Source organism: Bos taurus, chromosome 4 (assembly GCF_002263795.3).
Source record: "Bos taurus isolate L1 Dominette 01449 registration number 42190680 breed Hereford chromosome 4, ARS-UCD2.0, whole genome shotgun sequence".
Lineage (NCBI taxonomy): Eukaryota > Metazoa > Chordata > Mammalia > Artiodactyla > Bovidae > Bos > Bos taurus.
The window spans coordinates 105787452-105813383 of NC_037331.1; the positions used below are offsets into that span (position 1 = coordinate 105787452).

The 25932-nt window shown below is 44.4% G+C and overlaps 2 protein-coding genes and 1 gene segment (V, D, J or C); all 3 read left to right on the top strand.

Moving 5' to 3' along the window:
- Window positions 1-25932, top strand: part of LOC100300510 (T cell receptor beta constant 1) — a gene marked incomplete in the record, with an annotated part of 535695 nt that overhangs the window by 215494 nt on the left and 294269 nt on the right.
- LOC132345145 (T cell receptor beta variable 25-1-like) lies at window positions 185-788 on the top strand. The segment is given in 2 exon segments: window positions 185-287; window positions 409-788. Coding segments are annotated over 2 exon segments (414 nt in total).
- Window positions 17893-25932, top strand: part of LOC509513 (uncharacterized) — a 283704-nt gene continuing 275664 nt past the window's right edge. Inside the window, 2 exon segments of the mRNA NM_001080904.1 lie at window positions 17893-18115; window positions 18249-18536. Coding sequence (NP_001074373.1) covers window positions 18067-18115; window positions 18249-18536 — 337 coding nt within the window. The 5' untranslated portion in view covers window positions 17893-18066.

A 25932-nucleotide genomic window follows, 5' to 3' on the forward strand; every position in this document is an offset into this window, starting at 1 on the left:
GAGGCCAGGATGAAATGGGGCAGATGTAGAAACAGGGGCAGATAAGGGAACATCACCTCTACTTTATACTGGATCCAGCCAAGTCCAGATGCCCCTGTCAAGCAGGAAGCTGTGTCCATTATCAGTGAGGGTGTCCTTGTGCTGGTGACACTGACGTCACAGGCAGACCTGCCTGTCTGTCTCTCAACCCAGAGACCAGAGTCTGGAACACAGGTCTCCTTCCTGTCCCAGCCCTGCCATGAGGCCCAGGCTTCTCCTCTGTGTGGCCCTGTATCTCCTGGGAGCAGGTAAGTCCTGGTCAGGAAGGACATCTCTAACTAAAGCTTGTCCCCAGTTCTGTGCCTTTCGTTTACAGCGGCAACATGACTCTCCTGCACTCTGCCTCTAAATCTTCCTCCTCCTGTGCAGGTCATGTGGGAGCCATGGTCGTTCAGAACCCAAGATACCTGGTTACCGGGCTGGGAAAACCAGTGACCCTGAGCTGTTCTCAGAATATGAAGCATGATGCCATGTACTGGTACCAACAGAAGCCAAGCCAAGCACCAAAACTGCTGTTGTACTACTATGATAAACAAATCACCAAGGAAAAAAACACCTCTGAAAACTTCCAGTCCAGCCGGCCTAACACCTCTTTCTGTTCTCTTGATATCCGCTCGGCAGGCCTGGGGGACTCAGCCGTATATCTCTGTGCCAGCAGCAGAGACACAGAGCTGAAGCCTTCCCTGCCCTCTGTTCATAAACCTCTGTTTTTCAGAGCCAAGAGTCCCCTCTAGACCTGCCTCCCCTCTGGCAACCATGAGAGGAAGTGGTTTAAGACTGTCATTATCTCCTCCGTAGATAGAAGTTGGGTCTAAACCTACAAAAACCATTAACAGTTATGCCAGGAGTGGAAAAGCGGTTACTCTTACCCGACATTCAGTTGGTGGTAATTTCCCTGGATCACCCCTTCTGTTCTCTTCAGTAGAGTAATTTTTTTTCTTAGTTGTTTCTGTTAAAGTCTGAGTGGTTGACTCAGAAACATGTTTAAGGACAGACCCAGGCAAGAGTTAGCACCATTCCCCTGAATTCTCACCATTAGAGGAAACTTCCCTCATAAGCATGTGAATGCAGTCTCACTGTTTTCTTATCAAGTAGGGAAAATGATGGTGACGGTCTAGTTGCTAAGGCGTGTCTGACTCTTGCAACCCCATGGACTGTAGGCCATCAGGCTCCTCTGTCCAAGGGATTTCCCTGGCAAGGATACTGGAGTGGGTGGCCATTTCCTTCTCCTCTTCCCAACCTAGGGATTGAACCCAGGTCTCCTGCACTAAGCTGGGTCTCCTGCACTAAGCTGGATCTCCTGCATTGCAGGCAGATTCTTTACCAACTGAGCCACCAGGGAAGCCCAGGGAAAATTAGAACTGCTAAAATTTTGTGCCAGATTTGAAGACATGTGAATTGCCTGGGACATGCATTATGCACAGCGCCTCTATCTTTTTTTTCCTGATATAAATCCATCTATGAACCATTTAAGTTGCACGATAGGTCTCGTGTCAAAATCGAGAAGCAGCACTGTGGAAGATGTATTAAAATTACTAGAGTTTGCCCTATCTTTTTAATATTAATAAAAATACCAAATACCACAGCTTGTTTGAAGGAAAAAGGATTTCTGCACTCTACTATGAACAGCTTTCTGAAAGCCAGTTTGCGTCTTATGTCCTTTACTAGGTTGAAATATTTATGGTGACTGATTGAGTAAGTGGTGCATGAGTGAATAAAGTTCATCAGTGCAGAAAGGAATTGGCATCTGCTAGTTCTGAGATGCCTGATTTAGAAGATGAGAGCGATTTAATGCTGTGTCCCTGTTTTAATGCTGAAGGACACAGATATTCTTACTATGCAATAATGTGTTGCATCACTGCATACAGTCATCAATATCACAGGTGTCCAAGTATTTAATCAAGAGACCAAGAAGTACTGCCCTAGATCCAATTCTGGTGATGTTAGGTAAAAATCAGAGAAGCTGAAAACTGGCAGTTGAGCCACCTACCATCTAACTTCCATGTTCTACTCTCCTCTTTCTTAACCCACCATACATTTGCACCGCTTTTCTTGTGAGTGATTAACTCTTTATCTCTTTATTCATCTACCTGGATGTCAAATTTTTCTTCTATAAAATGAGATGTTGGGCCTAGATTAATCTAGGGCCACTCACATTTTATGGCTCCACGGTAAAGTCTAGAAAACTGACTCATCTTGAGTGTAATGGCCAAAGAATTCCACCAGGAGGCAGCAGATGAGCTGCCAACTGCTGCTTTCCTTCCGCAAACATTCCACTTCCTCTTGAATAAAAAGAGGGGAGAAATGAAGACTACAGGCTCATCTCATTTCAGGCCCAGATGAAAGGTGATATGAGCCAATGAAAGAAAATAAAGGAACGAAAGATAAAAAGTGGAGAGGGGAGTGGCACGAACTGTTTCGGAAGCTAAGGGTCCGTAAGGAAGGTTCAGTTCAGTTCAGTCGCTCAGTCGTGTCCGACTCTTCGCAACCCCATGAATCGCAGCTCGCCAGGCCTCCCTGTCCATCACCAATGAAGGTTATTAATCTCTCAACACTGTCCCCCATATGGACACATTCTAAACTAGGTTGTGTGTATAGTTAAGAAAAGATGCTCCACTCAACTGATGTACAAAATTAGTTCTAGAAACAATATTTTTTAGAGAAAATGCCTGTTGAGGGAAAATGGAAAGGAAGCCAAGGAGGCTGGGGAGGCCATATGACTGGGATGCAGATCTGACCTTGTAAGGAGAGAGGGAGGGAAGGAAGGAGGAAGGGGAGGAAAAGAGGAAGGAAGAAATGCAGGGCTTTGGCTGCCCTTCCTTAAGTCACAGTAGAGTTCTGAAGCTCTGTGTCGTCATGGCCTGCGGCTCACCATGGGGGCAGGGACAGTGGCTCGCTTCTCTTGGAACGACACCCTTCTGCTCTCTGAGTGGATCCCTGGGTGGGGTCTTCTCGACTTGCCCCCCTCCCAGGATGGAACCTCCACCCTATGGGCAAGTCAGAAAGAGGAAGACTGGGGCCTTGTGTTCTTGGCCTGTTATTTCTGGAACAGAGTCTGCCCTTTGAATAGGTGCTGGTGGAAGGAGGGAACACAGACCTCTGGGCTGGACTGGCCAGGAATAGTTTCTACACTGCAGATCTGGAGGGGAGGAGCATTGCTGGCAGCTGGCCCCTCCCCAGGAGAAACTCGGGGATCCCAGTGTTCTGGACCACATCCGCATGGGCTAGAGCTTCTATCACAGAACGACAGGGCAAGAGTCACGGCTCAGTGACACAGACTTGCATGGCTTCTCCCAAGATTTAGAAGATTTTCTTGAGTAACTGTTTCTCCATTTGCTGTATGCTCTTGGGACAATTTTCAGAGGCTACAAATGCTTGTTTCTAAATGTTCAGCCATCATGCCACTTTCTTTGGAAATGAGGTATTCAGAGCTCCTCAAGCTGTCATCCTGGAGGTGCTTTTCACCCCAGTACAAGTGGTCACATAACAGGTGGCCAGGCCCTGGGTTATAATGTGCCAAACCCTGCTTGAGCCTCATTTTGTCCCAGGACAAAAGCATGGCCGTTCTGGGAGTACTGGTGAATCTTTTCTGTGCTTTCTCTCTAATGTTTGTTAGTTCTGTTCTACAGAGACACAGACTACTCCTGAGTCAAAATTTTATTATGATCCCTACAAAGGTTTCTGGAACTTTTTGTGTAGCTTCTTCCTCTCTGGTAGTCTTCCTCCCAAATTGTAGTTGCTTTTGTTCCCTCTATCTTCTAACCTCTGTCTCATCACAACATTTACCTTCTCTGTTTTTCCTCCACACTTGTTATGTGTCCGATTCTGTGTGACCCCATGGACTGCAGCACGCCAGGCTTCCCTATCCATTACCAACTCTTGGAGTCTACTCAAACTCATGTCCATCAAGTTGGTGATGCCATCCAACCGTCTCATTCTCTGTCGTCCCCTTCTCCTCCCACCTTCAATCTTTCCCAGCATCAGGGTTGGCTCTTCGCATCAACCCTCTTCACTGTGTACAGATTTTCCCCCTTTCTTTTCTCGTTTCGGAAGAATCAGTCTTGTGCTGGCTGTTTTCCAAAGACTGAGTACAGTTGTTTCCTATATTCTATTTTTTCACTTGTACAGAGTAGGATTCTAAATTTAATGGATAGATTTAGGTTCTGGTGACTGCATTTAATAGCATAATAGATAGGAAATGATAAATCTAATGGGAGATGATGTGAATGAAACTGAGGGAAGACAAATTTCCAGGACCTAGTGGATAGTCTATAGTCAATGCTGTCAAATGCTTCAACGAGATCAAGCAGGCAGAGAAAAAAATTAAGTTTGGGAGCTTCCCTGGTGGCTCAGTGGTAAACAATCCACCTGCCAATACAGGAGACATGGGTTCGATACCTGGTGTGGGAAGACCCCACATGCTGTGGAGCAGCAATGCCCATACACCACAACTATTGAATCTGTGCTCAGAGCCCAGGAAATGCAACTACTGAGCACATGTGCTGCGGTTGCTGAAGCCTACGCACTCTTGAGCCTGTGCTCTGCAGCAAGAGATGCCACTGCAATGGGAAGCCCACGTGCTGCAACTCAAGAGTAGCCCCCATTCTCTGCAACTAGAGAAAAGCACCCCCAGCAAGGAAGACCCAACACAGCCAAAAATAAATAAAATAAAATAATTTCAAAAAATAAGTTTTTGTCCTAGTAAATATACCATACTAATCTGTAGAGGAATAGTTTTATAAGCATAGATAGAGTGGAAATACACCATAAGAAAGCTGAAGATGGCATCTAAAGGAGTGACTTCTTTGTGGCAAGAGCAAACGTCTTTATGTAAATTTCACTGGGTTCCAGGAAGTGATCACATCAGAGAGGAGCCGCTCACAGGGGATGAAAGAGCCTCAGAGAAACCCACTTGCCTCTGCCCTTTTCCTGATGCTGCCACGAACCCCACACTCACCTGCTTCACAGTGCTTTGTCTCCTGGGTGCAGGGAAGTCCCTGTTTTGATCTGTTCAGTGCCCTGCTCTCAGCCTTTCATCCAGGTCATCAGACGCCCTCCAGGGCTAAGTCTCCAACTTCTGTGTGCTTTCTTCACAGGTTTCCTTGAGGCAGAAGTCACCCAGACTCCAGGGCACCTGGTTCAAGGGAAAGGACTGGAAGTGAAAATGTATTGTGTTCCCAAAAAAGGACATATTTATGTGTTCTGGTATCAGCAGATCCTGACCAAAGAGTTCAAGTTCTTGATTTCCTTCCAAAATGATAAAGTCTTGGATGATAAAGAGATGCCCAAGAGATTTTCAGCTGAGTGCCCCTCAAACTCACCTTGTAGTCTGAAGATCCAGTCTACGGAGCCGCAGGACTCAGCTTTGTATTTCTGTGCCAGCAGTGATTGCACAGTGAGAAATACCGGCTAAGCTTAATGCACACTCAACCCAGGTTCAGCTCAGGAAGCAGGTGTATAATAGAATTAGAGCAATCTTAAGCCATATGAAAATTTCTTTCAAGAATAAGTGTATTATTGTACATCTTATAAAATCTTAAAACAAGAACACAGGCATTCTTCTGGAATGAAGTCCCAAAACTGTGCCATGGTAGATTTGATGACTCCTTTCTTTTTCCAACTTGTTGGCTCCATTTATTCTCCCTTATTATAAACTGTCTTCTCTATTTCTTAGATTTCATAGTAAACTGTTGTTCATTCACTCAGTTATGTCTGACTCTTTGCAGAGTGGACTGCACTCCATGGACTGCAGCATGCCAGGCTTCCCTGTCCTTCAACATCTCCCGGAGCCTACTCAAACTCATGTCCATTGAGTCAGTGATGCCATCCAACCATCTCATCATCTGTCATCCCCTTCTCTTGCCTTCAGTCTTTTCCACATCAGGGTCTTTTCATAGTATGTAGAAGATTTTAGATTCAGATGTCAGCCCTCCAGCCACCTTAAGGACCAACTTTCTCTCATGTTAGATTCCAAATCTAGAAAATTGGGGAAAAGATGATCCTGTTTTACTTGAAAACATGCTTTTGGAAAATACATTAGCCAAAGGGGTTGTGCTATTTTGAACAACATGGCAGCTGAGGCTTTGTCACTTTGACTTTATAGATCAAAACCAGCAAAGACAGGAATTCTTTAATTAGGGGCCAGGACACCCAAGAGATGGTCATCACACATGAGGTGTGAAGGATAATTAATGCATTTGCTGGACACAGAAAACCTAGGAAAACAGAAAGAACTAGAGAAGGGAGCAGATCCTTAGTTTCTAGAATAATGTCAGCCCAAGTGAAGAATCCGGAGAAGGCAATGGCACCCCACTCCAGTACTCTTGCCTAGAAAATCCCATGGACGGAGGAGCTTGGTAAGCTGCAGTCCATGGGGTCGCTAAGAGTTGGACACGACTGAGCTACTTCACTTTCACTTTTCACTTTCATGCATTGGAGAAGGAAATGGCAACCCACTCCAGTGTTCTTGCCTGGAGAATCCTAGGGATGGGGAAGCCTGGTGGTCTGCCGTCTATGGGGTTGCAGAGTCGGACACGACTGAAGCAACTTAGCAGCAGCAGCAGCAAGTGAAGAATCTAGTTAATTTCTTTTTTAAGGCATTAAATCCAGGTAACACAAAAAACACGTTAATTTTAAGTGTGACAATGTCAGACCCCACAGTCACTAATTAGTTTCTATGGAGTTGACGGAGGAGACAGATTAATATGTTCTCAGCAGAAAAATACATATTGTGCTGACAACTGAAATCCAGATAATTGAAAAACCCTCAGGTTTCTGACCCAAGTTGTAATGAGGGACATATACAATCTACATCAGTGTAAGTGAAGGGAGCTGGGGAGGTCATTGCCGTGACATGGAACAGTTAGAGAATTCAAAATCCCTCTGCTAAAATCTAATGATCCATTCTTTTTACAAATCTGATCATTTAGCATCATGTAACAAGAGTTTATTTCTTCTTTCTAGTCATATCTGTTCTTATTTCAGTATAAGCTGAACCAACTGTGTTATTCCCAGAAGTCCAAATATAATTCTTTTTTTCTCAGGCAAAATTTCATTCTGACCCCCTGAAACAGAAACGCAGAGAAATGCTCCTTAGTGTCCATTTTCGTTCCTCTGCAAACCCAGTCTTACTCTTGATCCCCAGCACTTTTGTTTTTGTTACAGAAGAGTCACTCTTTTGAATGCTATCTTCTGCTTCTTAGGGGGTACTCCCATTCTTATGAAACTATTAAATATTAGAAACTCCTAAATATTAGAAGCATATATTTTGCTGGAATAAAGACTTATTTTTGTTTCTGTACTGCCTCATCTATTTGAAGCATTTGACAATACTGGCTATACCCTAGGCCCTGGAAATTTCTCTTCCTTCAGCTTCATTCACATCATTTTCAATTAGGTTTCTTGTTTCCTATCTGTTTTTTAACACAATTTTCAGAACATGAATCTGTCCATTAAATATTCCCTTTCCAGGCTTCCCTGTAGCTCAGACAGTAAAGAATCTGCCTGTAATGCAGGAGACTCAGGTTTGGTTCTCGGATCAGGAAGATCCCCTGGAGAAGAGAATGGCAACACACTCCAGTATTCTTGCCTGGAGAATCCCATGGACAGAAGAGCCAGACTACAGTCCATGGGGTCACAAAGAGTCAGACATGACTGAGTGACTGACACTACTATACTACTTCCCAGGAAATTCTTGTTCTACTTAAATTTTAACATGTAATTTAATGCATTAGGTGTCTTTTTTAGTTAGTTTAGCCTGTTAAGAATCTCTACTTGAAAAAAATGTAGTGTGATCTGAGACAACTTGCCTCACCTGAGGGACAGAATAAACAGGTAAATTCTAGGACAGCATCAGGATTTCAGAGGCAGAATTTCTGGGGTTGGTTATAGGAATGCATATAATTTTGCCAAGACCCTGGTTATTTTTGTTCATATTAAAATTTGAGAATATATGTCGAGAACTTTTTAAGATGGATAGAATTGCAACCCTTGTATAGAACTCTACCATTCTCTTCTTGATCTTTTTTTTTTTTAAATTTCACTCTCTTCATTTCCCTTTTCTATTTCTTCTTGCTTCTTTTTGTTGTTAGAATGATTTCTGTATTTGATACATAACAGGATGCCGGTAAGAAAGGAGAGACATAATTACAGCTAAATAATTTAAAATCCTAGATCAGTATTAAAGACACCCACTCATTTCTGATGAAAATTTTGCAGCACGTGCTTCAGTGTCAAATGAAAAAATATATTCCAGAATTGCTGGCAGAATCACTTCCTGATTCTCCTCCAGGTCTTTGGGGTCCTGCCTGCCAGTCTTGTTCCAGGTTGATGTCAGAGGACTCAGTTGGCAAGTACTGTGATTCCATGACCCAGCTTCTCTGGAGTGATGAGGCCAGGGTTTGGTGGCAGTCTCTGGACTCAGAGATTGAATTAAATCCAACAGAGATGTTTCATACCTGCTAGTGTTGGAGGGTGTCCTGTGGAGGCGTGGGTTGGCAGGGGCTCATCACAGGGAGGGGGTACTGCCAGCAGCAGTCCTGGTAGGTCCCCCTTGGCGTAAGCCCTCCTGAAGGTTGCCATCAACCCTACCATAGAGTCTGCAAGAGCCCTCGAGTCCTAAGAGCCCTTAAGTGGATTTGGAGCCTGTTCACATCGTCCATGTAACAAAATCAACAAGAGGTCAAATATTTGGACTGAGGGTTCCCTGTCTCCTGCAAAAGGTGCCCCTCAGGCTGTGGGTGTTGTCAATGGGGCCCACGGTCTGCAATTCTCTTTGCTGCTGTGCATCAGAAGCCATTGCTGGGAGAGCTCTTCCTACTCTGATCCTGCCATGGACATGAGGCTCTTCTGCTGGGAGACCTGCCTCCTGGGGGAGGGGAGTTCAGGGGTGCATGAGGACCTATGTAGAAGATGTTTCCTAGAGCTACAACAGAAGCACCCTCTGTGCTTCTATCTCTTCCCACAGGACACGCAGACCCTGGGGTCAGCCCAATACCACCCACTGGATCACAGAGATGGGACGGGGCGAGTCTTAGATAGGATCCAATTTCTGGTTACATCAGTTCAGTTCAGTTCATTTGCTCAGTTTTGTGAGACTCTTTGCAACCCCTTGGACTGCAGCACGCCAGGCTTCCCTGTCCATCACCAACTCCCAGAGTTTGCTCAAACTCATGTCCTTTGAGTCAGTGATGCCATCCAACCATCTCATCCTCTGTCGTCCCCTTCTCCTCCTGCCTTCCATCTTTCCCTGCATCAGGTCTTTTCCAATGAGTCAATTCTTCTCATCAGGTGGCCAAAGTTTTGGAGCTTTGGCATCAGTCCTTCCAGTGAATATTCAGGACTGATCTCCTTTAGGATGGACTGGTTGGATCTTGCAGTCCAAGGGACTCTCAAAAGTCTTTTCCAACACCACAGTTCCAAAGCATCAATTCTTTGGTAATCAGCTTTCTTTATGGTCCAGCTCTCACACCCATACATGACTACTGGAAAAACCATAGCTTTGACTAGGTAGACCTTTGTTGGCAAAGTAATGTCTCTGCTTTTTACATGCTGTCTAGGTTGGTCATAGCTTTTCTTCCAAGGAGCAAGCGTCTTTTCATTTCATGGATGCAGTCACCATCTGCAGTGATTTTGGAGCCCAAGAAAATAAAGTCTGTCACAGTTTTTCCATTGTTTCCCCATCTTTTTGCCAGGAAGTGATGGGACGGGATGCCATGATCTTCATGTTTTGAATGTTGAGTTGTCCGGTCACGTATTTGTTGAGAATGTCTGGTCACATATTTCTTTACAAAATGTGAGGCTGGAGATGGAGTTTCTGTTTCCTTCCATATTCCCAAAGCACCGCAGCTGAGTCAGGATGCCCACGGATGGATTCTCAGCCAAAAGACCTAAGGGCACCCGTTCCCTCCTGAAGCTCCGGCCTGTGGATCCAGGGACTCAGCTGTGCATCTCTGAGCCAGGCGGCCCTGGTGCAGTGTGGCTGAGTCAGTTTCCTCTGCTGCAGGCTCCCTGGCCTCTCTTCTCCCCTTGAGCTCTAGGAAGATGTTTAAAAAGGCCCTTCCTCATCTTTCTACCTTGGAGGAAAGAAGCAGCTTGATGGCTGTGACTCCAGGTGCTACCGGCAGGGAGCCAGACTGTAAATTCTGTCTTGAATTATCCTGGTGGATGTGCTTTGGGACTTGGGCTTCTGAAATTCCTAAAAATAATGCAGAATTAGGCAGCCTGTGGTTAGGCCTGTGATTAGAATTGGGTTTAGAAGACCTCCATCCCAACAATTTCAAGTACAGAAGCCAGATAGCTGAAGTCAGTATCTCAGAAATGCTAAGAAACTCCTTCTGAGTTTACCTCAAACACAACTCCCCTGCAAACTCTTTCTCCAGCAACATACCCTCCCAAGATGATGACCTCCCTGTCTGTGGACCCACAGACATTCGACAACTAGGGGTTTATAATAGTCCTTTCATCAGAAGTCTGTCTCCTCCACAGACTGACAGACCCTTGAAGGCGGTGACTATATAGGAGTAACTGTGAAGGAACAGCAAATACAGTCTTTTTAAGAGGATGGAAGTCAGATAAACGCTAATTAGCGATCCCCACTCAGAGACACTTTCAAGAAACTCAAATCACAATCCTTGTACAGCTGCCCAGGAAAGCATGAAATGATACTCTATGATATCAAACCCTCAACTCCTCCATTCTCTCTCATATAGGCTCCAGGTCCACAGGCACTAAAACTGGAGTTTTAGGAAACCTGCTTCCTAATTCTAATTCTGGGACTTCCCTGGTGGCTCAGTGGTAAAGGGTCCATCTGCCAGTGCAGGAGATGCAGGAGACTCGGGTTTGATCCCTGGATCAGGAAGATTCCCTGGAGAAGGAAATGGCAACCCACTCCACTATTCTCGGAGAATAGTGGAAAATCCCTGGAAAATCCCATGGACAGAGGAGCCTGGTGGGCCACAGTCCATGGGGTTGCAAAAGAGTTGGACACAACTTGGCAACTAAAACAACAACAACAATCCCAATTCTGGCTTTTATTTTAAAAAAGCGGTAAGATGCTGGCAGATGTCCTCGACTTTCTCAGGCTCAGCATTCTCTTTAAAATTAGAGACTTGCATCATTTACTTGTTCTCCAAGATCTGACATGACTATTACTTTTTGACTCAGGATGTATCTCCATTTTTTTTCCCCCCACACCTGTGACCACAGGGATTGCTGGGGAAGACATGTCACAACCATCTGGAAGTAACCAAGCATAATTGTGCATGTGGATATGACTGATCCAAGAACACCTGCTTGGAAGGGGCCCCGTGGAACACCCCTGCAAGCCTTAACGTGGATTCTGACTCGAAATGTGTTCCTATCAAAGAAAACAGTGTGTATTTTCTGCAATCTCCCCTGCTGCTGCCAGTTGGCAATAAAGGAGTGTGTCAGAAAGTCTACCACCACAGAAAGTGGTCAGACCCTCTGGTGTACATGGCAGCCCTGATTCAGACCCGTCATCCTGGCCTCATTATGAAGAGCATCTTTTTCATATACTAAAGGGTTCTGTTTGGGACCACAAGTGCATGGCTATTGTAGATCAGAACACAACTTGCAGCTTCCCGGTGTGAAGAGCAGACCATTTATTATCGTGGTGAACTGTGTCAAAGAAAATTTTACTCAGACACTTATTACAATGATAAGGCAGGCTTTATTCAGTGAAACCACAGCAATGGGGTTTTGTGGTAGGGGAGACAGATTGGGCACAACTCAAATAAACCAAGAAAAGTTTACTTTATAGTCAAAGAGTAGGGAGGCAGAGGGGTTCAGTAGACAGAATTACTAAGAGGAAACTTCAGGAATAAGGGGAGATACTGGCTAAACTGAGCTACCTGGGTTGTTGAAGACAGGTCAGAATGATCAGACACCACCTTGGGGGATTCGGGGGTGTAGGAATTAGGTTAGATAACAAGGGTATCAGATACTGAGGGTGGGTACTCTGGCTAACTGACTTATGAGGGTTTTTGGTAAAATTGGGCTCTTGAGGACTGCCCAAGAACAGGGCCTAGTTCAAGAAGAGAAGGGATTCTTAATGTAGAGAATGGACAGAATTTTAACACATTTGTTGTAAGAAATGAAGGAGAATGATGAGGTGAAGAGACAAAGATGACTCTCAGATTTTAATAGTTACAGGATGTTCAACAAATCCAGGAATCACAGATAAAAGAGAACATTGAGTGAGCAAGTTTAGTTTGGATCGCTTTTGAAATTGTGGTACGTTTGAGGTGTCCACATGGGTATCCTTACAACCGTCCCCTGCCAAGAACCCCTCTCTCTTTCCTTTTTCCAAAGCCAGTGACCTCACCCACTGCTGCCCCACATTTCAAGGCTAACACACACACATGCACACACATGCACATATGCACACATCTGCTAAGACATCCATTGAAGGCACACGTCAGCTCTTTCTCTCCCCCACCTCCCCAGCAGAGGGCAGTATAAGATTTAAAAACCAGTCATCTATTTTAATTTTGTTTTATTACTATCTTCTCTTATCTAAATCTTGTGCATAACAGGAATACTATTCTGGTGCAGTAAAAGCAAGTCCATATTTCCATTTTTACTATTAAGAGGTATAGAGTAACAAACTAGAGTTTCTCTGGGGCTTTATGCATCAAAATAATAAGACATCTAGGAAAAAATTTAACTAATAAAATGAAAGCTATTGACTGAAAAGGACAAAATATCGCTTGAAAGAAATTAAGGAAGGTCTCAATAAATGGAAACCTATCCCAGGATCATGTATTGGAAGAGTTAATATTATTGAGAAGGAAAAACTGAATTCCAAAATTCCAGCTACCTTTCTTGGCCTGGAAATTGACAGTTCAGTTCAATTCAGTTGCTCAGTTGTGTCCGACTCTTTGCAACCCCATGGACTGCAGCATACCAGGCCTCCCTGTCCATCACCAACTCCAGGAGTTTACTCAAACTCATGCCCATTGAGTCAGTGATGCCATCCAACCATCTCATCCTCTGTTGTCCCCTTCTCCTCCTGCCTTCAATCTTTCCCAGCATCAGGGTCTTTTCAAATAAGTCAGTTCTTCACACCATGTGGCCAAAGTAATGGAGCTTCAGCTTCAGCATCAGTTCTTCCAATGAATATTCAGGACTGGTTTCCTTTAGGATGGACTGGTTGGATATCCTTGCAGTCCAAGGAACTCTCAAGAGTCTTCTCCAACACCACAGTTCAAAAGCATCAATTTTTCAGCACTCAACTTTCTTTATAGATCAACTCTCACATCCATACATGACTACTGGAAACACCAAAGCTTGGATTAGATGGACCTTGATTGGCAAAGTAATGTCTCAGCTTTTTAATAGGCTGTCTAGAAATTGACAGGCTGATGCTAAAATTTATATGGAAATTTAAGGTACTAAAATTAGTCAAAACAGTTTGAGAGAAGAAAATTTTCAGATGACTCACATGTCCCCATTTCAAAACTTGCTGCACGACTACAGAAATCAAGACAGTATTGTGCTGGAAACAGGATAATCACATAAATCAATATAATTTTTATTAATAATAAAATTACTAAAGTCAATATATTAATAAAATTAATGGCATTAATATAATTCTATTAATAAAATAGAATTGAGAGTCATCTCAAATAAATCAATACATTTATTTGGAATTGACTTTAGATAAGAGTGCTGATGCTGCTGAGTCACGTCAGTCATGTCTGACTCTGTGCCACCCCATAGACGGCAGCCCACCAGGCTCCTCCATCCCTGGGATTCTCCAGGCAAGAACACTGGAGTGGGTTGCCATTTCCTTCTCCAGTTCATGAAAGTGAAAAGGGAAAGTAAAGTTGCTCAGTCACGTCCGACTCTTCTCGACCCCAGGGACTGTAGCCTACCAGGCACCTCCATCCATGGGATATTCCAGACAAGAGTACTGGAGTGGGTTGCCATTGCCTTTTCCAGATAAGAGTGCAAAGGCCATTAAACTTGGAAACAGTATTCTTTCTAATGAACGGTGCTAGGAAAACTGGATATCCATGTACAAAAGAATACAGTTACATCCCTTCCTCATACCATATACAAAAATTCACTCAATTGTATCAAAGAGCTAAGTATAAGATCTGAGATTATTATTAGAAGAAAACAAAGGTGTAAATCTTCATGATGATGGAATAGGCAATGATTTAACTATCACACTAAAAGCACAGGCAGCTAAGAAAAGCTAAGTAGGCTGGAATTCTTTGAACTGAAAAAAAAAAAAAGTTTGTGCTTCAAAGAGCACTCTCAAGAGAGGTAAAAATAACCTCCAAAATGAGAAAACATTTATTAATCATATATCTATGATAAATATATTTTTAAAAAGCTTATATATATATTTTTTTAAAAGCTTTCAACTCAACAATAAAAAAATACTCCAACTTTAAAGTGAGCAAAAGATCTAAATACCCATCTCTAAAGAAGATATGTAAGTGGCCAATAAATGTAGCAGATAGTCAGCATCATTAATCATTAAAGAAATGAAATTAAAATCACAGTAAGATGCCATCTCACATCCACTTGGCTGTGATGCAAATGACAGAAAACAACAAATTTGGGGGCAGCTGGGGAGGAATTGAGAGACTCATGCATTGCTGGTGGGAATGGAAAATGGTACAGCCACTGTGTAAAATGTATGGGCAGTTCTTTGAAAGTTAAAGTGGAATTACCATATAACCTAGCAATTTCAACTGAAAGCATGTGTCCATACAAAAACTTTCACGTGTGTGTTCAGGCAGCATTATCTGTAATAGCCAAAAAAGTGAAGAGATAACTCATTTCCCTACTGCCCTAGCAGGCTGAGGATTCCTCGATCTGAAAGCATCCTGAAAGAGTCCCTTCAGGCTAGACGTGTGTGTTCAGAGATGGGCATTTTTGTCAATAGCATTAGTGAACAATTTGGAGTGTTTTCAGGAGAAATGACTGAGCGGATTCTAAGTGGTGATGGCAGCTAAGTTCTGATTGAAGCATATAATTGGGTAAGCCTATGAATACCTCCCACAATAAAAGAGACACTTTGAAGAAGGCCTTAGGACCCTGCTATTATAAAAGAAGGTCTTGAGCCATGGTTATTTGGACACTAAAAGTTACTATGATCTTATTTATTTTTCGAGGCCTGAAGCATCCTAGATGTACAAGGTACATCTCCTCCAGGGAGCCTGTGCATTCTAAAAGGGAGGGATGGTGTCTAATTCCTTCTTTGCATCTTCTTTCATATAATTATCTACTGTCACAGGGTAGGAAAGGACAAAAGAATGGAAGAAAGGAAGATCCCTCACACACAGGTATTCCATTTGTGATTAAAGAGAATAATACAAATAAATAGCAATGAGACAAAAGGTTTGAGAGGGAGAGTTTATGGTTTTTCTAGTGACTGTTCTTTGTATTACCTAGATCAAAAAAAAAAAAATCAAGTAGGATATCACAGAGAAGAAAATGGATTATGAACCATTAACTAAGGTTCTCTCAAGATGCTTGAAGCCTTGCTTAGCTGAGGTGGACGAAAGAAATGGAGTCAAATCCTTTTCTGTCTCTATTGTTTTTTGGCACAAATTCTGGTCTCCACTTCCCTGCCTCTCAACAAACGTACCTAAATATCACATGTGGTCACTCCCTGTACTCAGTAATGGAAAATGGAAAGATGATAGAAGCCAATGAAAGAAAATGGAAGAATTAAAAATAAAAAGTGTGCAGAAGTGGCACAAACTGTTTCAGAAGCTAAGGACCGATAATGAAGCTACTCATCTCTCAACACTCTGTCCATACTGAAATATTCTAAACCAGGTTGTGTGCATAATTCTGGGGGGAAAAAGACTAATCTTGAACCTCAGTTCCATTTAAGTGAGGTAAAAGATTAATTCTGGAGACAATGGGATGCACTGGAAATGGTGACCTCATAGGAAGACCCGCCTCATAGAAGCCAGCTTTGAGCTCTAGCTCCCCAAGCTCATGCAGTAAATACACTTCCTGGTCCTGCCTGCAGGCTCTCTTCATGCGCAACCCTGTCATGGGCACCAGCCTACTCAGCTGAGGGGTCATCTGGCTCCTGGAGGCAGTGAGTTTTGAGCTAATGGATCAGCATCACTGGCTTTATCTGTGGGTCTATAGCTGTGTCTCGAATATGCCCTGGACCTCTATGTTGCCCAGAGATGTTCTAAAAGGTATTGACATTCAATGCAAATAATTGCATTTTGGAGTACAAAGCAAAATTCCTATGAACTTTTAAATGAATGCAGGAGACTTCAAACATTTCTGAGCTCCCCTTGCCTTGCTTCATTGGAAGGCATTCACGTCCCCTTCTATTAAAACTCTGTCTCATGCAGTCCCTTCTGCTCTGAGGTCCCATGAATGTTGGCATCACCAGGAACCCAAAACACCTTGTCAGGGGTAAAGAACAGGAGGTAACACTGAGATGCAGCCCAGTGAAAGGACACAGTTAAGTTTACTATCAGCAGCTCCTGGAGGAAGATCTGAAATTCATGATTTACCTTGAGCAACCAAAAAATCATAGATGAGTCAGGAATGCGAATGGAATGCTTTTCTGCTGAATTACCCAAAGAGGGACCCGGTGTCGTGAAGATACAGTTGTTGGAGCTGGAAGACTCTCCAGCGTGTTTCTGTGCCAGTTCCTAATCCGTATCAACGCAGTCATGTCCTTCCACTGCACAAACATTCTCCAGGCCCATCCCAGAAACAGCCGTGGGCTGGGGAAGCCGAGATGTCTGATTAGTGAAATTGGCTACAAAGCCTTCCAAGGCATGAAGATGGAGACAGGAGAGGGCTGGAACACGCCAACTGAGGCTCAGGGACGAAGACTCCGTTACCCCAAAATGGGAACATAATAAGAACCACATCATTTGTCATGGGAAATATGCATTGCCTGATGCTTCTCTTTACTTCATACTCTATTTCGAGTTCTCTACCGCATGCTTTAAATATAGGATTTTATTTAATCACCAAGACAAGCAAAGGCACTATTTTCTTCATTTTCAACATAGGAAAATATGGTTTCAGGAGTTCACTTTTTCTTTCTCAAGCTCAAAAAAATGGGAGGTGGGCTGTGGAGAAACAGAGAAAACAAGGTGTGTTTGGCCAAAAGGGTTGTGCTCGTTATACCAACCTATGTTGCCTCTTATTCTTTCTGGAATGTTCCCTGCCTAGTGCTTGCACAGGTAGGTATGGATGCCAGGATTAGAAATTCTTCAAATGTCTATGGTATATCCCAGAGATGGTGGGAATAGAGTTGGATAAACTGGTCTGGAATTTAAGAGATGGGTCTGATCCTGAAATAGTATTCTTAGAAACACATCACCTCAGATTTTCATCTCAGTGATTTTTTTTTTTATTCTCGTCAAACAAAAAATGTTGGACACCTACAGAACACCGTTTTGTTATCATTTTCTTTGATGAAACAATTGCAGAAAATCAAAAAGCAGATGAACCAACAAGGACCTACTGTACAACACAGGCAACTCTGCTCAGGGCTATGTGGCAGCATGGACGGGAGGGGTATTTGGGGGAGAATGGATACAAGTATATGTATGGCTGAGTCCCTTTGAAAATATAAAACATGGTTAATCAGCTATACTCCATTGCAAAATAAAGTTAAAAACATAAACTCTGTGTTCTTGTGTGACCAGAGCATCTACTGTGCCTCCATTGTGATCAAACCTTCCTTACTGCAAGGAGGAAGGTGGGCCAATCACAGTGAGGCTCTGGCCTGGAAATGTGGGGTGGCGCCCACTAGGGCCAGACAAAATGCAGAGTTTGGGGGAGGGAGGCACAAGGGAGGTGCAAGTGACTCAGATCTCTGTCCTCAGTCGCCTCATCTGCCAGATTAGGGAGCCCCTCTTGAATATCTACAGGATCCTGTCCAACCCTCCTTTTTGGGCTTCTGATAGATTCCACACATGCAACCAGGGGAAGCCCCATAACTAAGTTGCTTTCTTCATCGGTCTGTGCTGGGGGCTATGAGGAGACCCCCTTCCCACTATGGGCAACCAGGTGATCTGCTGCGTGGCCCTTTGTCTCTTTGGAGCAGGTGAGTCCCGGGTTCAGAGAGCAGATTCCCATCCTAAAGACGCTCAGCTCCAGAGCTAAGCCTTTCCCTCACGGCAGCAGCATTGGCTGCCCTCTTGGGCCTTGTTTCCCGAGTTGCTCCCTTTCTTCCATAGGCACCGTGGCTGGTGGGGTCACTCAGACCCCTAAATACCTGCTCAAAAAGGAAGGCGGAGCTGTGACCCTGGAATGTGAACAGGATTTTGATTACGACTCAATGTACTGGTACCGACAGGACCCAGGTCTAGGACTGAGGCAGATCTTCTTCTCGCGAGTTGTAAACAATGTTCAGAAAGAAGACATAGCTAAAGGCTACAGCGCCTCTCGTGAAAAGAAGCCTTTCTTTCCTCTTACCGTGACATCAGCACAGAAGAACCAGACGGCTCTGTATCTCTGTGCTGCTAGTAGAGACACAGTGACTCAAAGCCACCTCCTCTCTGCACACAAATGAGTCCTGCTTCCCACCAGGTGATGGGGCTTTTCTGTGTTCAGTATCCTTTGGGCAGTCAGCTTCTTCCTCCTGAACCAGGCACCCAAAGCAGCTGCTGCAGCAACACACGTCGTGGAATGGCACAGTCATGATTCAGCAATCCCCTGGGTTGATTCTTAAAAATCACACCTATCTACACTAGGGGGCTTCCCAGGTGGCACAGCAGTAAGAATCTGCCTGCCAATGCAGGAAATGCAAAAGATGTGGGTTTGATCCCTGGGTCAGGAAGATCCCCTAAAGAAGGAAATAGCAACCCACTCCAGTATTCTTGCCTAGACAATCCCATGCACAGAAGAGCCTGGCGGGCTCCAGTCCATGGGGTTGCAAAGAGCCAGATATGACTTAGCGACTCAATCAACTACTGAAAGGAAACAGGTTTCCTCTTTCCAGTGGAAGAATTTATGACCAAAAAAGGCAGATTTTAAAACATCACTTGATTTTAAAACATCCACTGTAAAACTATCGAACTCTTTATTATTTCAGGGTGCCCCTAGTACTAAAAAGAACTCTTTGTTAAATGTCATAATGGCCCCCATTCCCATGGCCAAGTTGTAAGAAAGTGACTGTATGAAAGTCAAAAAAGTTAAAGTGTCACTTAATGTTTTCTTAGTGTTAACAAGCCATTGCATCAATTACCTTAGAAGAACAATGTCTAGAAAAATAGAATCAAATAACTATAATGTTTCTTGGACACATACACATAGTTTCTGAATTTAAAAATATACTAGAAAAAATAATGAGTAAATTAGACAAGTCAGAAAACGAGTTTAATTGTATAAAAACTTAAATAGTCCAGAATTCTGAGCAAGTAGAAAGGGATATGTGAGAAAAACCTACTGTCATGGCAGCTCTATTCATGATGACCTCAAGCTGGAAACACCCAAATGACCATCAGCAACACGGTGAACAAATAGCTGCCCTTAGGAATGGAATAAAATCTAGCAGAAAAGCAAATATTATTTGTGAAATCATGGATGGATCTCATGAATGTATGGATCTCTTCTTGAAAAAGAAGCCAGATCACAGACTGTACAAAGTTAAGACAGCAGCTACATTCTGAGGGCATTTTTATTTCACTTGTAGAGAAGCATGAGGGAGGCTTCTGGGGTATGAAAATGTCCTCTATCTTGATCTGGGTCGTAGTTATATAGATGTACTCATTCGTGAAATTTCACTATGCTGTACACTCAAGATTTGTGTAGTCTATTATATGTGGAATTTATATCTCATTTTAAAAGCTTAGAAAAACAACAGTAACAACAGCCACCTCAAAATGTAGTGACTTTAACATATATTATCTCTCATGGTTCTGTGGGCTGAGTGGGCCTGGCTGGGCAGTCCGCATTTGGGGCCGCTCATGCGACTGGATGGACGTGAGTCTGAGTGAACTCCGGGAGTTGGTGATGAACAGGGAGGCCTGGCGTGCTGTGATTCATGGGGTCGCAAAGACTTGGACACGACTGAGCGACTGAACTGAACTGAACTGAGGCGGTCATGGTCAGACGGTCCCTGAGGCGGGAGACGCCTGAGGCTCCAGTCGCCTGCACATCCAAGATGGCGTCTTTCCGCACGTGGCTGACCCCTGCCCTGGGGTGCCTGGGCAGCTGTGCACCAGCCTAGCACGTCTGTCTTTGTACCCTCAGCCCCTCAATGTGGCTAGGTGGGTTTCCTTGCAGAATGGTGGCCTCGGGGTAGTGAAAATGATTATCTCGTGGCTGGCTTCCCCTAGAGTGAGCATTCGAGAGACCCTGGAGGGATCTATAAGGTTACTTGTGACCCAGCTTTAAAAATCATAGCATCACTTCTACCGCATTCAGGCTATTATAAAGAGATGTGTGTTTATATAATACATAGATATGTTTAGTATTCAGTCCATTATATGAGGGGACTGGCATAATATACTCATGAAATAAATACTTCATTGAGAAGATGAGGACGTGTTTTTTTTTTTCAATGTAAAGAAGCATTGAGCTTCTAGCCTGGTAGTTCTTATGTTCCTCTATGGTTCTAGTGATTAACAGGCATGAGTTGTCTTGATTACTTTGAGGATACGTTACAGAAGTAAAGAATTAACAATGTCATTTACCACACAAATATAGCCATTTCCTTAGATAAGACTAGGAAACTACTACCATTTCAATGATCTAGGCCTCAGTTTCTGTCCTATAACATTGAGAGTTGGGTTAGAATATCTCTGAGTTCTTCCAGCAATGTTTGAATGGTTCTTTTATGGAAAAGGGCTTCCCTGGCGCCTCAGACAGTAAAGAATTTGCCTGCAATGCAGGAGACCCAGGTTCACTCCCTGGAGTGAGGAAGATCCCCTGGAGAAGGGCATGGCTATCCACTCCAGTATTCTTGCCTGGAGAATCCTATGGACAGAGGAGCCTGATGGGCTATAGTTCCAGAGGTCACAAAGAGTTGGACATGACTGAGTGACTTTCACTTTCACTTGATTGAAAGAGGGGCGGATCCTGCATCAGTGATAATGATGACCACCAGGGGGCAGACTGGAGCATCCTTAGAATTATGCAGACACTCAGCCCTCCTTCTAGGGATGGAGAAAGAAAGGGCAAGGTCATATCTTTCTGCTGAGAGGTGTGGTGTGAGGCCAGTTCCTGAAGATGCTGGTGCTTCTGCTGCTTCTGGGACCCAGTACGAGCCTTATTAGCTAAGTAGCTTGGTCAAGTGTCTGTGTGTGTGTGTTGGCATGTGTGAAGTGATAGTCAGGGATTGTGGACTTTTATAATTTTTGAAGTTTTTTTGGCTGCTTGGTTTGTGGGATCTTAGTTCCCCCACCAGGCATTGAACCTGGTCCCTGGCAGTGAGAACACTGAATCCTAACTGCTGGACCACCAGGGAATTCCTTAAGACTGTGGATTTTTTTACACTGAACAAAATGAGAGGGAACATTCCATCCTATTTGGAGGTGTAAAGGGTAAGGTGAGGAGCCACCAGTCAGGAGAGATGGGGGATGAGAAGCCTAAGAATTAGGACAGGATGATTTCACATAACAGACAGGATTCCCTTGGAGCCGGGAGAAAGGTGAGCGAATGAGCAAGGCTGTGGTTTTCTGCCTATGGTCATGTCTTCCTGTCCTGCTGGGCTCTCATCTCCTTGACCTCTGTCTCAGCAGGCTCTGGGCTTGGCGCTCTCGTCTCTCAGCAGCCCCGCAGGGCTGTCAGTAAGAGTGGGGCCTCTGTGACCATCGAGTGCCGTGCATTGGACTTTCAAGCTACAACTGTGTTCTGGTACCGTCAGTTCCTGAAACGAGGCCTCGTGCTGATGGCAACTTCTAATGAGGGCACTGATGCCACATACGAACAAGGTTATACCAAGGACAAGTTTCCCATCAGTCATCCAGACCTAACATTTTCATCTCTGACGGTGACACGTGTGGATCCTGCAGACAGCAGCCTCTACTTCTGTGGTGCTAGAGACACAGCGCTGGGCCGAGATCAGAGACCCAGACAAGAATCTTGGTAGCAAACCCCTTCCGCACCCCACTGAACCATGGGGCCCTGTGGAAGCAGGTGTGGAGAGAGAAAAGCCACAGCCTCTCTGACTGAGTCATCTGTGGCTATGTGTGTAGAGAGAGAAACGGAGAGAAAAATATCTGAGTAGAGAGCAGGGGGAAGGTATGGTGCTTGAGAACTAGCCATATGGAAATGGAGCTAGGCCTGTAAATGGCCAACCAACCTGGAAAGTTCCCTGGGCTGAAAATTATAAAATCTGGATTTTTTTTTTCTGATTCTCCCGAATGCTAATCATAAGTTTTTAGATAAATTGACACATAATCCTATAGGTAGATCCCAAAATGCTTCTAGAAAAGCAATGAATACTTCTATAATGGGCTTCTCTTGTGGCTCAGACAGTAAGGAATCCATCTGCAATGCAGGAGACGGAAGTCTGATCCATCCCTGGGTTGAGAAGTTCCCCTGGCGAAGGGAATGGCAACCCAATCCAGTATCTTGCCTGGAAAATTCCATGGACAGAGGAGCCTGGCAGGCTACAGTCCAGGGGATCACAAAGAGTCAGACATGACTGACTAACACTTTTATAATAAACACTGGAGTTTTTTCCTCCAAGAAAATTCAGCACTGTCTTGTCACCATCCTAGACTTTCAAGACAAATGGAATCATTAGGCAGCCAAGTAGAGATGTTCACTCATGAAAGAATTCAGGAATGTGCTATATACAGTATTGAGGTTGATAAAAGAACAAGGTAGGACTGGAAGGGGCAACCCTCTACACCCAAGTACAGAGCATGCGCAGAACCTTCACAAAGGGATCAGAGGGAGGAGAAGACAGAAAGGATAAATAAGAAAGACTTCAGACAACAAGGCTTGTCTCAAAACTAGAAAGTTCTGTCGGAAGCCACAAGCTAGTAGGTGAAGCACTGAGTTTAAACCCCTAGAAAAATCCTTTTCTAGGAAAAGGAAAAATCACACATTGATGGTAAACCTTGTATCAGTTCAGTTCAGTCGCTCAGTCGTGCCCGACTCCTTGCGACCCCATGAATCGCAGCACGCCAGGCCTCCCTGTCCATCACCAACTCCCAGAGTTCACTCAGCCTCACATCCATAGAGTCAGTAATGCTATCCAGCCATCTCATCCTCTGTTGTCCCCTTGTCCTCCTGCCCCCAATCCCTCCCAGCATCAGAGTCTTTCCAATGAGTCAACTCTTCACATGAGGTGGCCAAAGTACTGGAGTTTCAGCTTCAGCATCATTCCCTCCAAAGAAATCACAGGGCTGATCTCCTTCAGAATGGACTGGTTGGATCTCCTTGCATAGCCCAGTAAAAATAAGCAAAAATATTAACATACACTTTGGAGAAGAAACATCTGTAATCAATAAACATTGATTTCCTGGTGATGAAGAAACATGGAGAAAGACACAATTATATGTAAATTGATATCCATTTGATTAGCAAAATATAAAAAGCCTAGAAATAAAGAGTGTTAGAGAGATTCTTTCAAATTGTGGTGCTAAAGAAGACTCTTGAGAGTCCCTTGAACTACAAGGAGATCCAACCAGTCCAGCCTAAAGGAAATCAGTCCTGAATATTCATTGAAAGGACAGATGCTGACGCTGAAGCTCCAATATTTTGACCACCTGGGGTGAAGAGCTGACTCGTTGGAAAGACCCTTAGGCTGGGAAAGACTGAGAGCAAGAGGAGAAGGGGGCAACAGAAGATGAGATGGGTGGATGGCACCAGCGACTCAGTGCACCCAAGTTTAAGCAAACTCAGCGAGATAGTGATAGACAGGGAAGCCTGGTGTGCTGCAGTCCATGGGGTCACAAAAGTCTTGGACACGACTTAGTGACTAAACAACAACAGCACTCGTGTGAGATCAAAAAGGAGAGACAATGAAAGAAACAACCGTAGGGGTATTGAAGCTAGGACGATGATGGTGGCAGTGCTAGAGATACAGGGAAATGAGAGTTTTAAAACATAATTAGGAAATGAAATCAAGACCTGGGTAACTGATTCATCACGAGAGGCAATAGATGGAGAGGAAGCTTTTGACTACAAGTCAGATGAATCAGGAGGACCAAGTGGGAAGAAGATCATGATTTTCTTGATACTGGGGATGCTCTGGGACAGAAATCTCACCAGAAATATGCAGAAAGCAGTGGTACGTAGGAGTCAGGGGCTCAAAAAATGGACCTGGGTAAAGGTAAAAATTTGGGACAATTTCCATAACTGGAAGAATGAAACTGCCTTCTTGATCCCTTGATGACAGAATATACAAAGAAAAGATCAAAGGACTGAGGACAGAGATCTGAGAGCCCACTCACCATGAATGTGGCCCTAAGAGATTAAATTTAATCAACTGATCAGTAACACCAATCAGTACTGGATCAGTGACTGTGTAACTAAGTACTAGTAGCAAGTATCTGCAGTACTCCAGCAGGTCACCACACGCATGGCTGCATGTTTCCTATCCTGATGATTCTTGGGTTGTCTGGCTGCCACTGTGCAGCATAGAGAAACTCCCCACTCGCCACACAGGAGGTGAAGACCGCCTGAGACCAGAGGGCCTGTGAGAAGTGTGCCCCTCTGACCGTCTAGTCAGTCAGTCAGTCAGAGTTATCAGGGCTTCCCTTTGGCACAGAATCCTCCAGCAACGCAGGAAACTCCGGTTTAACTCCTAGGTCGGGAAGACCCACTGGAGAAGGGATAGGCTACCCACTCCAGTATTCTTGGGCTTCCCTTATGGCTCAGCTGGTAAGGAATCTGTCTGCAAAACGGGAGGCCTGGTTCGGTCCCTTGGTTGGGAAGATCCCCTGAAGAAGGGAAAAGCTACCCACTCCAGTATTCTGGCTTGAAGAATCCCATGGACTGTATGGTGGTTGGGATTGCAGAGTCGGACATGACTGAGTGACTTTCACTTGAGCACTAGGGGGTGCTCATAGTGAGCAGCACCAACCTTCCTTCATTTGAGAAGTTGTCTGATACTTCTGGAAACTCAGGTGAGGTCTTTGAGGCAGTGGTTGTGAAAGCATGAGTAAGGATTAATCAGATCCATTGCACCTGCCTTCACTAATTAAGGTCGTTTTAAGACTTGCTTGGCCTCCACGTGGCATGTATCCTGAATAAGATGTTTGCCTGAGTTATTTTCCAGGAAACTGCCTGTAGTGCAGCAGAGCCCAGAGTCAGCTGTGTCTAGTTTGAGCCAAACTGGTTGAGACTGGTTAGAACCAGTGACCCTCCTCCTAGGGAAGCACAGGTGTCTGCCTGGGGACCTTCTGACCTCAGAGGATCCAAGACTCCATTCTCAGATCTTGCTGAGCACTTCTGTGGTGAACGGGCAGAGGCTACAGCTCATTTACCCCAGCAGAGAAGGACAACGCATACACATTTTTTCAGTCCCAAGCTTCCCAAGTGCCCCAGGCTCCCCATGTGCACGTGCTCAGTAGCTAACTCGTGCCCGACACTTTGCGACCCCATGGATGTAGCCCGTCAGGCTCCTCTGTTCATGGGATTCTCCAGGCAAGAATACTGAAGTGGGTTGCCATGTCCTTCTCCAGGGGATCATCCCAATCCAGGGATTGAACCCGCTTCCCTTGCAGTGGCAGGGTGGATTTCTTTACCACTGAGCCACCAGGGAAGCCCATATCTCAGACCTTCAGGTCATGCTTCATTCGTGACAGTCTAAATGCCCTGTGCCCCTTGCCTTTGTGGAGGCAGATTTGAGGTCTTGTTTTCCCTGGTGGCTCAGTGGTAAAGAGCCCACAGGCCAATGCAGGAGACATGGTTTCCATCCCTGGGTCGGGCAGATGCCCTGGAGAAATAAACGACAACCCA